The 17,213-nt window shown below is 37.1% G+C and overlaps 1 protein-coding gene across 1 annotated transcript in view; it reads left to right on the forward strand.

Moving 5' to 3' along the window:
- Window positions 1-17,213, forward strand: part of LOC150081130 (focal adhesion kinase 1-like) — a 1,307,299-nt gene that overhangs the window by 374,142 nt on the left and 915,944 nt on the right. The window contains exon 10 of the mRNA XM_090380936.1: window positions 8,679-8,790. Coding sequence (XP_090237062.1) covers window positions 8,679-8,790 — 112 coding nt within the window. The remainder of the gene's footprint in view (window positions 1-8,678; window positions 8,791-17,213) is intronic.

Here is a 17,213-nt window from a genome sequence, read left to right on the forward strand (position 1 = left end):
AAACCAAATGAATTCATACCATCTGCAACGCGTCCAATCATTGGAGCCTGCGGATTATCCACTCCGGAGGACTTTTTCTACTTGGTTTCTTCAACAGAGTGCAGCAGACAGCGCATTTGCTGCGTCCGAATTGTTCATGGATGAGGCAAGTTTCACAAGAGAGGGAACCTTCAATGAACATAATGCACATTTGTGGACTTTGGAGGAAACCCCCCACATGCTACGCGAACACGTGCAACCCAATGCCGTTTCTCTGTCACTGTTTGGGCCGGCATTGTTGTAGACCACCTCATTGGACCATACCTTCTGCCCTCTCGTCTGGATGGTAGGGCATACTTGATCTTTCTACAGCAAATCCTGCCCGAACTTATTGAAGAAGCACATGTTCCTCAGTCGTTGCGCCGCTCAATCTGGTTCCAGCATGATGGGGCTCCCCCACATTACACCAATGACGTCCGCCAACACCTAAACGTTACATTTGGACAGCATTGGATAGGTCGTGGTGGTCCGGTTCATTGGCCTGCTAGATCGCCGGACCTATCATGCCTGGACTTCTTCTGCGGGGTCAGATGAAGACATTGGTGTACGAGACCCCCGTTGATTCAGTTGAAGACCTCGTCGCTCGCATCTCTGTAGCTGCCAGGGAGATTCGAGACACGCCAGGAATCTCCAGAACGTTAGGGATTCCATGCGGTGGCGCTGTGAAGCCTGTGTGACTGCTTCTGGTTGAACTTTCGAACACCTTCTGTAGCATGGCTTTTTGTCATTAAAATGATTTCTGTTACACTAACGAGTTGCTGTTTCTGTTCTTTTTCTTTGCTTCTTTGTTCATGCGTCCTCCCACATGACGAAGGCATTTCGGACCCTGCAATGCTATGTGATTCCGATTCGTCTTTGTGCCCCCTACTCCTCCTGCAAGTTTGTCGTACTGGTAGTGAATCACCCTGTATATATATTCCTTGAACTTCCGTTTTCTGGAAGAACCTCCTTTGATACATATTTCCTGAAATTTATTATCTACAGAAATTCAAGTCTATTGTCAATAAGTATCTTCTTTCATCTTCTCAATCTTCAACCAAGGTATGGTACTTAGTACTGTACTGGCACCTCCGTAGCCAGGTGGGCAGGAGCAGCAGTGCATATCATACGCTTCTTGATTAGATTGGGGTTTGAGCCCGTGCCCACCAAATACGGAGGATGCGGAAAGGTCGGGGAATGACCACCGCATATCACCGGAGTAATATGGCCTTAGTTACTAATGCTCCTAAAAACCAAATAACAAACAAGTACTGTACAAAAAAAAAAAAAAAAAAAAATCTAGAATCATAAAACAGTAATAGAAAAATAAAAACCACATCTCCTTAGAGGAGATAAACAGTCTAATCAACCGTTCACAATACTTGAGTAACATCAAGCATTATTAGCATCTGGAAGTAGCTGCTCTGGTACCAGGCAGTTTCCAGTAAATGAATGGTGAAGCAGCTAAGTGCAACATCACTTCAGTCACTCCTGACTCAAGAATAAAACTTATTTGGAAAATTTCTTTTCAGAATAGTGGCACCATGCTATCATTCTAGCTTTTCAAAAACATGGAAAAGATCCTGCCAATCCAACCAGTTACAGACCTGTTGCTTTAACCAGCTGTCTCTGTCAATTATTTGAGAAAATGATTTACCATAGACTTACATGGTGTCTAGAACATTACAAGTCTCCCACATAATTATAAAAATCCCATTACAGCAAACTTCACGGTGGGGATTGACAAATCATTTCAAATTACCAAAATTTCGTTCTAATAAAAATCACTGAAAATTATTTCAAAAGAATCATTATTTGTATAAATACATTCGGCCTTACTTTTGTAATATATATGTATGTAAGTAGTAATTTCTGCATCGATTTATATATATGTATGTAAGTAGTAATTTCTGCATCGATTTACTTTAATACTGATTTTAAAATCAATATTAAATAAAATGAAATGATAAAATATGTGAAATTTGTGTGTATTACAAAAATAAAAATATTTTATTCAGAGAAAACCTTTGCCCTATAATCAACCACTCATACTATCTGAACTGAAAGAATCCATAAATACCTCTAGAAACAGTGCTCCTGGTCCTGATGGTATTTACTATATAATGCTGAAACATCTACATGAAAAATCTCTGTCCTCACCTGTAAAATTCTAGAGTAGAGTCTATTCTGAACACACATTCCTCTGTTCCTGGCAATGTTTTTATGTAATAGCTATCCCTAAACAAGGAAAAGATCACTCGACTCCATACAACTGTAGACCAATATGTAGACCAGTGGTTTTCAATCTTTTTTTAATAATGGCACTCCTAAGTAATTTATTTTGTCTTGCGGCACCCCTACTCAATTTTCTGCCTGTTAGATCCGATTCGCTCTCTGTATATATATATAAAATATTAAAAAATATATATGTTATATGATAGTTATTACAATAATACAATTATAAAAATAACATTTCATAATAAAAATTATATATATACAGTATGTATGAGTATAGTGTGAAAGCATCAATAATACATAGCCAAATCTGAATGAACAGAATATTAGCAAAGCGGCATCGTTTTAAGTTATATCTCATATTGTGAATACCTTCACGAGTTGCCATGATATTGCACTACTTTGAATAAGTAACACTTCACCTGAGGAGAAGACTAATGTTACTTATTCTCAGATGGATACCACCACCCAGACGGCACCGTTTCAGGTCTATTTGGCCCTTCTTCGGTGGGTGGGTAAGTAACATTAGAGAATAAGTAACATTAGTCTTCTCCTCAGGTGAAGTGTTACTTATTCTCAGATGGATACCACCACCCAGACGGCACCGTTTCAGGGCTATTTGGCCCTTCTTCGGTGGGTGGGTGGGTAGGTATCCGAGTGATGCAATGATGGCAAAAACAGTTATGAAGTATAACTCCACAATATGAGAGATGCCTGATGGTGTATGATGTAAACTTAAAACGATGCCACTTTGCTAATATTCTGTTCATTCAGATTTGGCCATGTTATTGATGATGGGGGCTTAGAGGGGAACAGGTATCCTGTGTGTTATCAGACACAGCCTAAAACACTGATGGATCCAATATCTCTCTATTACAGAAGATTTAGGAGAAGTCTGGTTGGCCTGCCTCCCTAAAATCCACTAATGCACACCTTCTCGATGGTAAGCCCTGTTACGTCCCTTAGGTGGCAACGAATGTGTAGAGTGGTTCTCTTCAAGACGCCTGGTCAACGTGAAGAGGAAAAGTCCAAACTCTCCAGCATATGACAGCACGACAAAACAAATGGCCCTCAGTCCCCAGCAGCTTTCACTCTCCCTCTTACGGCAGCGAGAGGATCAGAGTGGAAGCAGAGGGTACTAAGAATCTATGGGTACGACCAGGCTGCCATGCACGGAAACTGAACCTGGCCTGTTATAACGTAAGATCACTCATCGGTGAAGACAGGATATTAGAGCTGGAAAAGGAATTACAAAATGTGAATTGGAATATCATTAGTTTGGCTGAAACAAGAAGAAGAAATGAATCACTTATAAGTTTATCAAGTGGAAATCTGCTGTACACCAATGGAAATAGTGAAATGAGTGAAGGTGGAGTTGGGTTTCTGGTCCATAAAGATTTTAAAAACAACATTTTGGAATTCAAAAGTATATCACCAAGGGTGTCAAGACTAATACTCAAGATTTCTAAGAGGTACAAGCTAAAGGTTATAATGATTTATGCACCAACATCAAGCCATGATGATGATGATGTGGTTGAAGAAATGTACACCGAAATTGAGTCTTCTAGATGAGCAGAAAACCCACTACACTATTATTGTGGGGGACTTCAATGCTAAGGTTGGAAAAAGACAAAACAGCGCAGAAAGGGGAACTATATTGAAATTTTGGAATGGGTGAAAGAAATGAAAGAGGCGAAAGACTTGTGGAATTTGCAGAATCTCAAGGACTGTCAGTAATGAACACTTTTTTCAAGAGAAGGGTGAACAGAAAGTGGACATGGATGAGTCCAAATGGATCTACTACTAATGAAATCGACTTCATCCTCACTAACAGAAGATATATTGTGAATGATGTTACGGTCCTGAATAAGGTAAATGTTGGAAGTGATCACAGAATGGTAAGAAGTACACTTGATATAGATGTAGGAAAGGAAAGGAAAAAACTGACTCGAGTAAATAATACAAAGGTCTTTGAGATAACAGACGAGGAGAAAAAGCAGTATGTACTGGAACTTAAGAACAAGTTTGAGCTTCTGCAGACTGCTCAGGACCAAGATATCGACGGGGAATATTACAACTTTCTGAAAGTGATAAAGCCCAAAAAACCTATAGGAAAAAAGAAATCCAAAGAAGAAAAAATTAGTCAAGAAACACTTGTCATGATGAACCGAAGACGACAAATGAAAAGCAAGAAAAACACTGAAAGGGAGAAAATTGAGTATACTGAGTTATGCAAAGCCATTAGTAAGAGACTTAGAGAGGACATAAGAAGATTTAACACAAGAAAAGTAGAACAAGCATTAAGGGAAAACAAAGGATTTAAATCAGCAGGCATGAGCAGTAATACAGAAAGACAAATGATACTGAAACTGAAGAATAGTGATTGTGTACTTATAAAGAGCAGAGAAGGCATAATTCGAATAGCAGAAGACTACTATAGAGAATTATACAAGGAGCAGGGGAATGATGGCAGCAGTGGGGAAGGTGGATTGCATAGTAGCAACACATACGACATACCCGATATTCTTCCTGATGAGGTAGAACATGCATTGAAGAAAATGAAGAATCAGAAAGCCCCGGGGGAAGATGAAGTTACTGTAGAGTTGTTAAAATTGGGAGGAAGAGACATAACACAAAAACTGGCAAGGCTCTTCACAAAGTGCATTAGAAAAGGTGTGACGCCTAAGCAGTGGAATAATGCAATCATAGTTTTGCTGCATAAGAAAGGAGATAAATGAGAAATTGGAAATTATAGACCAATTAGCTTGTTATCCCACATCTACAAGTTGTTCACAAGGGTCATTACTAACAGATTAGAAAGAATACTTGATGAGAATCAACCGAAAGAGCAAACTGGCTTTAGGACAGGATTCTCAACTATGGATCACCTTCACGTAATATCACAGCTAATGGAGAAAGCAAATGAATATAAAACACCATTATTATGCCTGGCATTTGTGGATTATGAAAAGGCATTTAACTCCATACAGCATAAGGCAATGTTTCGGGCACTGGAAAGACAAGGCATTGATACCCCATATATTATAATTTTGTAGAAAATATATGAGAGTGCTACCTCCTTTATTAGACTAGACAAAGAGAGTAAGAAATTTAAAATTGAGAAAGGAGTTCGACAAGGAGACACAATATCTCCGAAGCTGTTTACTGCTGCCCTTGAGGAAGCTTTCAGAAGATTAGACTGGTCGCAGAAAGGAGTCAATGTGAACGGAGAGTACCTAAACCATTTACGATTTGCAGATGACATTGTGGTCAGGAAATATAGTCACATACTGAAGAGCAATATCCCAGTTTGTCTGAAACGTAAAATAATGAACCAATGTATACTCCCCAACATGACTTATGGAAGTGAAACTTGGGCACTCACCAAAAGAATGGAAGAGAAGCTGAGAACTACACACCGAAGAATTGAACAAATTATATTGGGAATCAGACTGTTAGATAAGAAGAGAAACGCATGGATTAGGCAGAAACTCAAGTAAAGGACAATCTTATCAAAACTAAAGAACTAAAATGGTGTTGGGCAGGACACATAGCTTGAAGACATAATGACAGATGGACTAAGAAAATAACAGAATGGTATCCAAGAGAAGCTAGAAGAAAACCTGAAGACAAAGGCGGAGATGGATAGATGAAATTCATGAGTTTGTGGGTAGTAAATGGATGGCCAGTGGTCAAAACAGAAGGAACTGGAAAGTTTCTGGAGAGGCCTTCATCCTGCAGTGGATTGAAAATGGCTGATGATGATGATCATTGATGCTTTTGCACTATACTTATATGTAGTCTATATACAGTATATAATCTATGTTCTTTATATAGAGGTACTCAGTAAACATCAATTATAGATCACCACAAAATTAAAAAGATATTGTACACCTTTTTATAATGAAATAAACATAAAGTAAAAAAAAAAAAAAGTTTAAGTAACTTAAACCCAAATTACATGGCACCCCTGGAATGTTGTTGTGGCACTCTAAGGTGCCATGGCACCCCGGTTGAAAACCACTGTTGTAGACCAACCAGATGCTTGAGTAAAACTTTGGAAAAAATGGTGCCCCACTGATTAACATGGTATCTTGAGTCCAGAAACATAATCAGCAGTAATCAGTTTAGCTTTCGGAAGAATAGATCATCTTTAGATCTTATGGTAAAGACTGAATCAAATGTAAGAAATGCATTTATTAGAAATCAACATCTGGTCATGGTTTGTCTTGATATAGAAAAAGCTCTCCCTTCTATTGATATGAGAGGCCATTAACCATCTTTTATTCAAAACTTCCTTCACCACATGTCTTTCCAAGTCCTATACCATCAGGCTCTGTCACAAACATACATACAAGAAGAAGGAATCCCATAAGGTTCTGTACTTAGTGCCACTTTATTTGCAATACGAATCAACAATATCACAAACAGAATTCCAAAAATATTTTGGAATTCTCTTTGTGATATTGTTGATTTTACGCTGATGATTTTACCTTATCCTGTCATTCCCAGAATATGAATTATATTGAGAATCACTTACAAATATCAATAAATAATATTGAACTGTGGATGACCCAAAATGGATACAGGCTATCAAACAAAAATCTACAGCTGTCCACTTTTGGAACAAGCGCAAAATCCATCCAGATCCTGAGCTACTTTTGGACAGTCATCCTGTCCCAATCATGAACACTATTCGTCTCCTAGGGCTAATTTTCGATAAGAAGCTAAATTTCCAAGATGGATTAGATATCAGACACCTATGTACTACTTGCATTAGGAAAATGAATGTACTGGGTCATCTCCAGTACATCATGGGGTGCAGACTGTTACACTTTTTTCCGCTTGTACAGGTCCCTGATTAGATTCCGGCTGGATTATGGAACACCTGTTTATGACTGCTAAAGAGAGTAAGTACCTTGGCCTGTCTTGCTCCCATCCAACTCACTACTCTTACGATTTCCCTAGGTGCATACAGAACAACCCCCTTCAAAGTCTGTATGTTGAGGCCCACGAACCTCCACTGGATATCAGAAGAAAGATATTATTGATGAACTACTCTGCTAAAATTAAATGCCACCCCACACATCCTATTTGGCCACTACTGAATGATCCTCAGTACATAATCCACTATGCAAACAAACCAAGAACAATTCGGCCTACTGGTATCAGATTCCAGAATCTAACAGAATGCTGAAATATTCAACTTCATAATGTTCTCAGATACTTAAGAGATACGGATCCTCTGTGGATTACCTTCATGCCTTCTTGTGATGATTACTTTGAGCAGTGAGGAGAAGGTGCTATATCAGATATCAACATCCATCAGCTACATCTTGTCCGTACACAGAATTATTCCCTCTTTTCTAGGGTCTACACCGATAGTTCTAAGTCTGGTAATAAAGTGGGTGAGGCTGCTGTGTTCCCTAATAGAACTATTTCGCTTACACTTCCTGCAGAATGCAGCAGTTATACTGCTGAGCTTCATGCCATTAAGCTTGCCTTGGAATATATTTCACTCCTGTCAATCAATAAAAGCATATATACGGATTCCAAAAGTGCTCTCTCTCAGCTCTCAAAAACACGACACCTCACAATACTTTGTTAAAACTCATAAGACGTGCTGATACATCTTCACAAACATCCGCAAACTGTTGTCTTCTCTTGGATCCCAGGGCACAGCGGTATTAAAGGAAATGAAAGCACAGATGATGCTGTAAAACATTCCTCCAGCATAACCTGAACAAATGCTCGTGTCCTGTATATCGATTGTAAATGCAATATCCAGAGAAAATGTATGGAACAGTGGGCACTTATGTGGAGAAATCAAACACAGAACAAGCTGTTTCAGCTGAAACCTGAACCATAATTATGGAATTCTAGCTTCCATAAAAATAGAAAAGAAGACATAATTCTAGCCAGAAGCCGAATAGGCCATACTCATCTCACTCATCTGTTTCTGTTCACTCGAAATGATTCTCCACAGTGTACACACTGTTTGCAACCACTGACAATAAAGCAAGTACTCATTAAATGTAGCTTGTTTAACAATGTCCGACAATGTGTTTTCGGCTCCTTGTGAAATTTACAAGAACCGTTATCACTCAGCCACATCATGGGTAACAATGCAAATCTCTCTGAATTCTTTTTGTACCTAAAACAAATTCAAATGTATAATAAATTTTAACTGCTCCCAGAGTAGTCATCACATACAACTTCACTACCTTTGGTAGGCACAATATGGCCAAAGTAGTTTTTGTGCCAGAAATTCCTATAACAACAACAATAAAAAAGGTTGATCATTGAGCAGATTTACATAATTACACAAAGTGTAATTCTTGAAATGTTATTTAGAAATTCTTGAATTTCTATTATTATTTCTTTTATTTTTATTATTTCTATTATAGAAGTTTATTGCTTTTTAGATGTTGAGCATTTCTTGTCCTTCCATAAGCGTTGCTGAAAGTATGGCTGATTTGATAGATGGCTATTGTCGACTGATGCATGGAACGCTGGTTTCATTTTGGGCAAGGAAAAGTAAGTCTCCCCCAGAAGTGCATATTATTAATGCTTGATTTCCTTGAATTAGTATTGGAAAAATAATCATTGTGTTATATGCTTTCTCTCTTCTGTATTGAGCAGTTATCCTTTGTGTGTACCCATGTCTCCATAGTTCTAGGATTAGAGGAGGGGGAATTGTAGAAATTATGCCTAAATAAGGCTGAGGGTTAGTTCCTGAGAGGGATCAATCTTCAGACATTTAGGACAAGCAGTAGGAACCTAATGGGCTTCCTGAAGCATAGGATTATTTGGTATTTTATACCCTTATAAGGTTTGTCTTTTCAATAATTCTTGTCAAATATTATAGCCTAAGGGAAAAAAAAAATCTAGTTTATCATATATGGTTAATAGGATAAGTTAATCTAGATTAGAAATTAGATTAATATTAAGCAATTACATACTTATTACATAATACCGGAGCATTATTCACCGCAGTCATTCTTCCGTTTGTGCAACAGAGAGAAGACATACTCTGCTATGCCGATGATATTAAGATATTTACTCAGATTAACCCCGGCGAACATCTCTCAAATATCAATAAAAAGATCTGTGAAAAGTTACGTAACTTAGGATCCTATCTCCGTCAATTTGGCCTCTTCATTAACCCTGCCAAATCAGCACAAATTGTCTTTTCTCTGAAGCGCCAACCCACTGAAATCCAAGCCTCTCTAGACGGCATTCCCTTCCCAGTGGTCAAGATGCATACAGACTTGGGAGTCGTCTTCGACTATAAACTGAGCTTCAACCCCCACATTGACAAGCTCATAGCAAAATTCTGTCAAATGCGCTGGACCACAAAACAACAACTGCTCCACGTTAGGGAACTGGATGTGACTCGTCGATACGTATACACCTCAGTATACTCCGTCGTACTGTATGCCTCGGAAATTTGGGGGTCCGCGGCCCCTACCAACATCAAACGCGTGTACTCCGCTGAATACTGGCTCCTTCGTTGGATCACGCAAAAACATCGTCGTCCACCCCAGCAAAGAACAACTGCGATGGCGAACTCACTTAATTTTGCCCGACTTCCAGATCTTGTATTTGAAAAACGCCTCGTTCTCACTGTCAAGATGACAACCGGAACGGTCTCGGAGCCAAGCATCTGGGAACTATGTGGCTGGAGAATCCCTCTACCCGGACTGAGGTCAGCTCCCACACTCACAGCTGACTATAACAGACTATCACTCAGTGACCGCTTTCTCCCCAGGGAGATTGCTCCCCACAATCCTTTCAATTGACGGCGACCTCTGTATGTTTGTGAACAATCGGAGGTACCGAAGACAGATCCTTAAGAGCCTGACCTTGGCCAGGCAAAGTGCACATTGATAAGGGCAGCATAATAATAATGCCCAATATATTGTAAATATTGTTCAAAGCACGGTCTTTATGAATATGTTGTAAATAAAGTCAACAATATCTTTATGAATATAAATATTAATATAACATAATGTAAATATGAATACCTTTATTATTTCATTGTAAATACTGTCAAAAGCATATATTCTGTAAATAATCTGACATTGATTCTATTTTATTGTTGGCACTGGGGGATTAGCCCGAACTTCGATGTGGGCTCCCTTCCCCCAAAGCTATTGTCCACCAACCAATGTTAAACCCCTGGCATTGCTGCTGTGAAGGGTCTATTGTATATACCATGTTTGTATACAATAAAGATTAAAGATAAAAGATACTAACTTATGTAATACTAATAAAAATAATCCTGAGTAGACAGTGACTGGGGTCACTACTTACAGCCAGGAAATATACTAAGGAATATAATGTCAGAAATATACTAAGGACATGTTCAGTTTAGGTAACTGAAAGAGCACATGAATTTAGTTGTTCAAAACTGAGTTAAGCAAGAAAAACATTTTGGAATTTAGTTATCTAAGAGAGCAGATGGATCTGTTTCTTCATTTTTCTTTTAAGTAAGGCAAACTAAGGATTGATGTAACTGAAAGAACAGTTGAATCTAGTTGTTCATGCTAAGTTAAGATAGTCAATTTAGATTAGGAATTTAGTTAATGAAATGTCATATAAAATCCATTTGCTTAGTGGTAAGTTAAGCAAGGCATACTAAGTTAGGAATTTTCTTCAATTAATTTTAGATTTATATTACGTTTAGATTTACAAAAATTAGCTTGTAAGTTTGAAGCATAGATGCTTGTGTAACTTGCATTTGCCTAAGTGTCACTAGGCATTTAGCTTTACTTTCAATTAGTTATTTTTATATTGGGTAAAAAAAATAATAAAACACACAAATGCCTTCATTATTTGTACTAGTTTAATTTTACAATGGCATCTGTTTCATACTGGATACTGATTTGGACAGTTGACTTAATGTGTTTGAATTGCATGCCTTTGATTATTATTTCCTATTTTGAATAGCTTCTTGGTCAAAGCTGTCTTCTAATGTTTTTTCTTGTTATATTCCATGTTTCATCTTTGTCACATGAGCAGTTTGGGTTAACAGTCAGTCCTAGTATGTGTAATTTCACATTAAATGGACCATGGCATGTAATCATAAATGTCATTGCCAACCTTGGTGGATTTGATGGCTATTTCAGGAGCAGGCTGGCCAAGTATCCTGAGTATTATTTTCCCACCTTTCTTACCAAATATCCATCATTTTTTTCAAGATCTGTTACTTTTCCATATTAATATCATTAGTTATGTCAATTTTATCCCTAGGAAAGTGGTAGGGGTCTGGCATTTTAGTGAGGTCCGTACTACTGTACATATCAGCGAGAACCAGGGGCATGTTTCCTTTTAATAGTTGTAAGGACCTGGTGGAAGTTGTTCAAGGAAATAACGATAGAAGCTACTAGACTTTCCATTCCATCTAAGAAATGCTGTTCAAGGCTTAGGCCTAAATGGACATCAGCTGAACTAATGAGACTTGTGGCAGAGAAGAAAAGTGCATGGCATGCATGTAAACTATCAGATGATACAGAAGCCTATGGCAGATATAAACTGGTGTGTAATCAAGTCAAAAAAGAGGATAGCAAGCTAAGGCACATTACAAGTAGTCTCTGGCAAAGAATGCAGAAAAGCAGCTAAGACTATTAACTGCAGAAAAAAGGGGTTGAATCACATTGGGCCATTTGATCTCAGTGTGTTAACTGTTGCTGAAAAATTGAATAAGTATTTTGCATCTACATTCACATATGAGGAATTCTTTGGGGAAAGGGAATGCCAGAAGTTTATCAAATTCTAACGGGGAGCTAAATGATTATGTGATAACTGAAAGGAAAGTGGAGGAGAAATTTTTGAAGCTAAACATGAAAAAGGCACCTGGGGTGGATGGGATCTATCCAGTTATGTTAAGGGAGGCAGCACAGGAGGTAAGCTAACCCTTAGCCATAATTCTGAGAGCATCCTTGAATCCAGGATAATTCCCCTATGGACTGGAGATGTGCAAGTGTATTCCAGATTCACCAAGGAGGATCAAATAATGACAAAATAATTTTGTTCTCATACAGTCGATTTCAGTAAAGTTTTTGATATTGTTGCACATAAAATACAGTTGCTGTTTAAATTGAAGCAGTATGATATTAAGGGCAAGTTACTGCTATGGATAAAGGGATGGTTGAGTGGGAGTAGCGAGATAATGTTTATCAATGGGTATTGGTTTTCGTGGACTAATGTTATTATTGGAGCTTCCCAGGATTCAGTGCTGGGTCCATTGTTGTTTGCAGTACAGGCAACCCCCATATAACATGGTACTTCTTTCACCAAATCGACAACATGGTTTCGTTCTAACACGATTGATAAATTGTGGCAATCCTTGCACAACATGATACTTATATAACACTATTTTGCTCTAACATGGTTAGAGAATTGTGGCAAATCTCGCCTAACATGGTATTCTTAAACTTTTATGCTGGAGAAACCCTGATGTTGGATGTAATTTTTCAACATTTCCATTCTTTTTTGTGAATCCCCATTGTTAACTCACTAGTCGTTAGGAAAAAAAGTTATTGGAAAATTCCTGCGTTAGGTTCTGTGCTATTGAACTTGTGCTTGTTGATGCTAAGGTTTATTACTATTGGATAATGCTCCAGGCCATCCAAAAGATTTAAGTCATCCAAATGTTGAAGTTATGTTCATACCACCTATTACAACATCTTTGATTCAGCCAACATGGTTTCGTTCAAAACTCATTACATCAGAAAATCGTTACAATGGATTTTGGAAAAAAATTGATTCAGAATCTATTGAAGTGATGGAGGCATGGAAACATTTTTCATTTGTGGGCTGTATCAGCTTTATCACTCAAAGATGTGAAACCGTCAACATTAAATGCGTGTTGGAAAAATGTGGTTTCCGGCAGAATATGGAATCTGTATTAATAGAACTTGCTAAGTCGGGGAGGGGAAGTTTTGATGATATGAGTACTGAAGCCCACATGGGTAGCACAGTTGATAGAATCGCTGGCCTCCCCACATTGGGAGGAAAAGACCTGAGTTTGAATCCTGTCAACAATGGGAGGAATTTTTATGGGTCTTTTTCACAACTTGGCTAAGTTAGTCAGTCTCAGGCAAGGGTAGCATGGTTTTTCTCCCTGAAATGTCCAGCAAAAAAGAAAATTGACCTGAGAACACATGCAATTTATAGATAATATACACAGAGCTACTTAGCCTAGTCGCCGATGCTCCTAAAAAAAAAAAAAAAAAAAAAAAAAGATATGATTGTTGAAGACATTCAAGAATTAGTGGTAGAAAAAGTGGTGGCTGGAGAAGCGATTTGGTGTAAATGACATCGAGGGTAAACCAAATCAATTCAGAGGTTGATAGCACAGATGAAAATTCTGAACTTCCAAATTTTACACTAAAAAGTATAAAGGAAGACAAAGTTAACCGAGCAATTGGAATCTTATTTTTCGAATGCAGATCCTTCCACTGAAAAGGAACCCAAAGTTCAATTGATATTGATGTTATTTGGTTTTTAGGAGCATTAGCAACTAAGGCCATATTGCTCCGGGGATATGCGGTGGTTATTCCCTGACCTTTCCGCATCCTCCGTATTTGGTGGTCATGGGCTCGAACCCCGGTTTAATCAAGAAGCGTGTGCTACACACTGCTGCTCCTGCCCACCTGGCTACGGAGGTGCCTCCAAAGTTCAAACGGGAGCTTCAAAATTGCTTAGTTCCATATGATGAAATTTACAAAGATTTATCAAGCAAAAGCAAACAAACCTAGATTACTGATTTTTTAAAGAGAGCAGAAGATACATGAAATCTAGAATGGTGTATTTTTATTAGTTTTTAATAACAGTTTGTTAATGAAATAGTGTATTTTTGTTAGCATTTTGTTAACAAATGGTGTATTTTTGTTAGCTTTTGGAACGTAACCACTCCTTTTTGTACTGGTTTTTAGTCCCATTTAACACAGTTGCGCATTACAACAGATTTTATAGGAATCTAACTACAAAATGAAGGTTACCTGTATTTATTAATGATATTGATGCAGGTAAATCAGGCAAATGTTGTCAGGGTAGTTAATGACAGAAATCATGGTAAGCCAATGCAGCAAGATTTGGAGAAATTAGGACAATGAGCTGAGAAATGGTAGATGAAGTTTTTAAATATATATGTGTGTGTGTGTGTATATATATATCCAAATCCAATATTTTAAATTAAATAAAATAAAACATAAGCCAGTAGTATGGCAAAAACTGTAGAGCGAAAATTATCATAAAAATAACCCAAATAAACAAACAAACAAAAAAAAGAATAGACATAATAGTAGCCCGATAACCCTTGTATAATTTCGAGTTTTAAATCCAATTAATAAAATTTTAGGATAATGCCAATTATATAATAATTTAGCGGTACCACCCCGAGAGGTACCAGTTCTGAAAGACGTGAAATATCACCAAAAGAGGGTTAAAGGAACAACCAAACGATAACAAAATCAAAATAAATATAGACTGACCATCATGCCCCATTCGGATTTAAAACACGAAATTATACAAGGGTTATCGGGCTACTATTATGACTATTCTTTTTTTCGTTCGTTTGTTTATTTGGGTTATTTTTATGATAATTTTCGCTCTACAGTTTTTGCCATACTATTGGCTTATGTTTTATTTTATTTAATTTAAAATATTGGATGTATTTCAGCTTCATATGGAGGAATTGCATGTCACTGCCTCTAATGAACGCCTAATTTATTTATTTATTTATTTATTCACTTTATTATAATTTAATTAATGTTAATATTTAATAAAATTCAATGATAGTATATATATATATATATATATATATATATATATATATATATATATATATATACTGTCATTGAATTTATGTATATATATATATAAATATATATATATATACATACATACAGTGCTTTTTTTGTTAAAAAATAGGTGTCGGTACTCATTCTTTGCTATCAGGAAAAATTGAAAATTAAAAGGATATGAAAAGTACTCTAAAAATTTTTTTTTCCTGATAGTTACTTTCATAGTAAAGTTTTTGTAATAAGAACAACAAATTTAGTATATTAACAGTTTATTAAGTATAAATTTATTATTCAAGTATATATAGAAAAATAAGTAAAATGTGAATAAAATAAGTAAATAAATCGGTCAACTACAGAGTGCCAGGCACTCAAGATGACACGAATTGTCGTTAGTGTAGTATCTCAGAGAGCTTTATGGTAACTGAAAAACGTTTCTAGTACCCGGCTTGGCCTAAAACTTAGGAAGTAGCAAAAACGTTGTCTATTTGTGTCTTTCCAGTTGTTCTGAATACCAAGGGCGGAAGAAACGACTCCAACTTCTTCCTACAGAAGCAATTAAAGTCTTGGGGGAGAAGCGACTGGCAGGTGAGGACCCTGCAAGAATCCGCACAGGTGTCTCCCCACCACCGCCTCCTCAACACTGGCTCTCTGAGTACCTCCTTGCTGGGACAACCCCAGCTTTGAAAATTTTTTAAAAATACTTCTTTTCGCAAAATTAATAAATGACCTTTATCTATTTAGCAACCTTTTTGTCACTAAAAGGAGAGTTAAAAAGCATGCTTCTTCAGTAAAAAGAAGAATGCTATCGAAGTTCAGTAAATTGAAGTGCAACAAAAAAAAAAAAAAGATTTTGAACTAATTTTAACACAAAAATAAATGATAGATTTCAATCGGAATAGTTTTCCCTTGATAAGCATTGAATAATGTATAGTTAATTTGATTTTTAAATTTTAACTCCGTTAGTGACGGAAATAGAGGGGGGGGGACACAAAAATTACATTTTCCTGTCTGACGCCACCATTTTTAATTTTAAAAATATTTTAAACATATTTGTTGAGCTCGTTCCAACGGTGTTGCTATAGGTTGTCGACAACATTTTTATCCCCCCACATTTACCCCCCTCCTTTTCTCAGACAAATTTTTGTCAACAGTGATCAATATGGCATTATGTTGGCCCACTTGATGTGCAAACCCATGCAAAATTTCTAGTCAATAGGTTGAGTGGTTCCAGAGATACAATGCTGTGACAGACAGATGGTCAGACAGGCAGACAACTGAGTGACATTTTAAGGGTCCTTCATTAAACTATAACCCCTAAAAATAATAAGTAAAAATAATTTTATAATAAAGTTTTTGTAGAATATTATTTCAAATTTTTATGAAGTTCTCATCCGACAACACCCTATGCCGACTTCTTTTGTTCCTCTTTGTGTCCCTCTTGCTGAATGACTTTTCCGAAGCAGCCACGAATTGACATATTTTGCTGGATCGAAGCGGGTCGGCAGTGGGCCTACAATTTTAAACAGTAGTGAAGAAAGTGTTTTTGTTATCAACGAAGCTCTGATTGGGCTGACAGTCAGATTCATTTGTGAAAATCCTTGTTCACATTCACTCGATGATATTGGTATCATACTCGGAGCGTCTGTCAAATTCTTCAATTCTTCCGAAACCATCTTTTCAATTAGGTACCCCTGAAATCCATGAATTGCATTTAACTGTAACCTAATCGACAGTTTTCTAACTTCATTTTCACCAAATGCCAACAATTCATGCTTAGAAGGTTTAATACCTTCGTTGTCCTCATTTTCCTTCTCTCGTCATCAGTATTGGCACTAGTTCTTAAATGTGAATTTTTTTTTTTTTTCCCTTTTGAAAAAAAATCAGTGTCATTCGGATATTCAGGGACTGTGACCATGTAAACAGAGATAGGGAAAATTTATGGAAAAATGTGGATAACGCACTTCCGCAAAACAACAGATGATTATTTGTTGGGATAAAATAAATTACTCCCTCATAATTCTCGAACGGGGTGCTTGCAGTTGATTCACGAAGGTGTCCAATCTGCGGTCCACGAGGAAAGTGAACTAAAGCAGCATTTTAAATTTTGTTAATTATGAAAAAAATTCTCATTAAATGTTTTGTTCAGAA

The sequence above is a fragment of the Mastigoproctus giganteus genome, chromosome 9 (assembly GCF_048544385.1).
Source record: "Mastigoproctus giganteus isolate SK-2022 chromosome 9, ASM4854438v1, whole genome shotgun sequence".
Lineage (NCBI taxonomy): Eukaryota > Metazoa > Arthropoda > Arachnida > Uropygi > Thelyphonidae > Mastigoproctus > Mastigoproctus giganteus.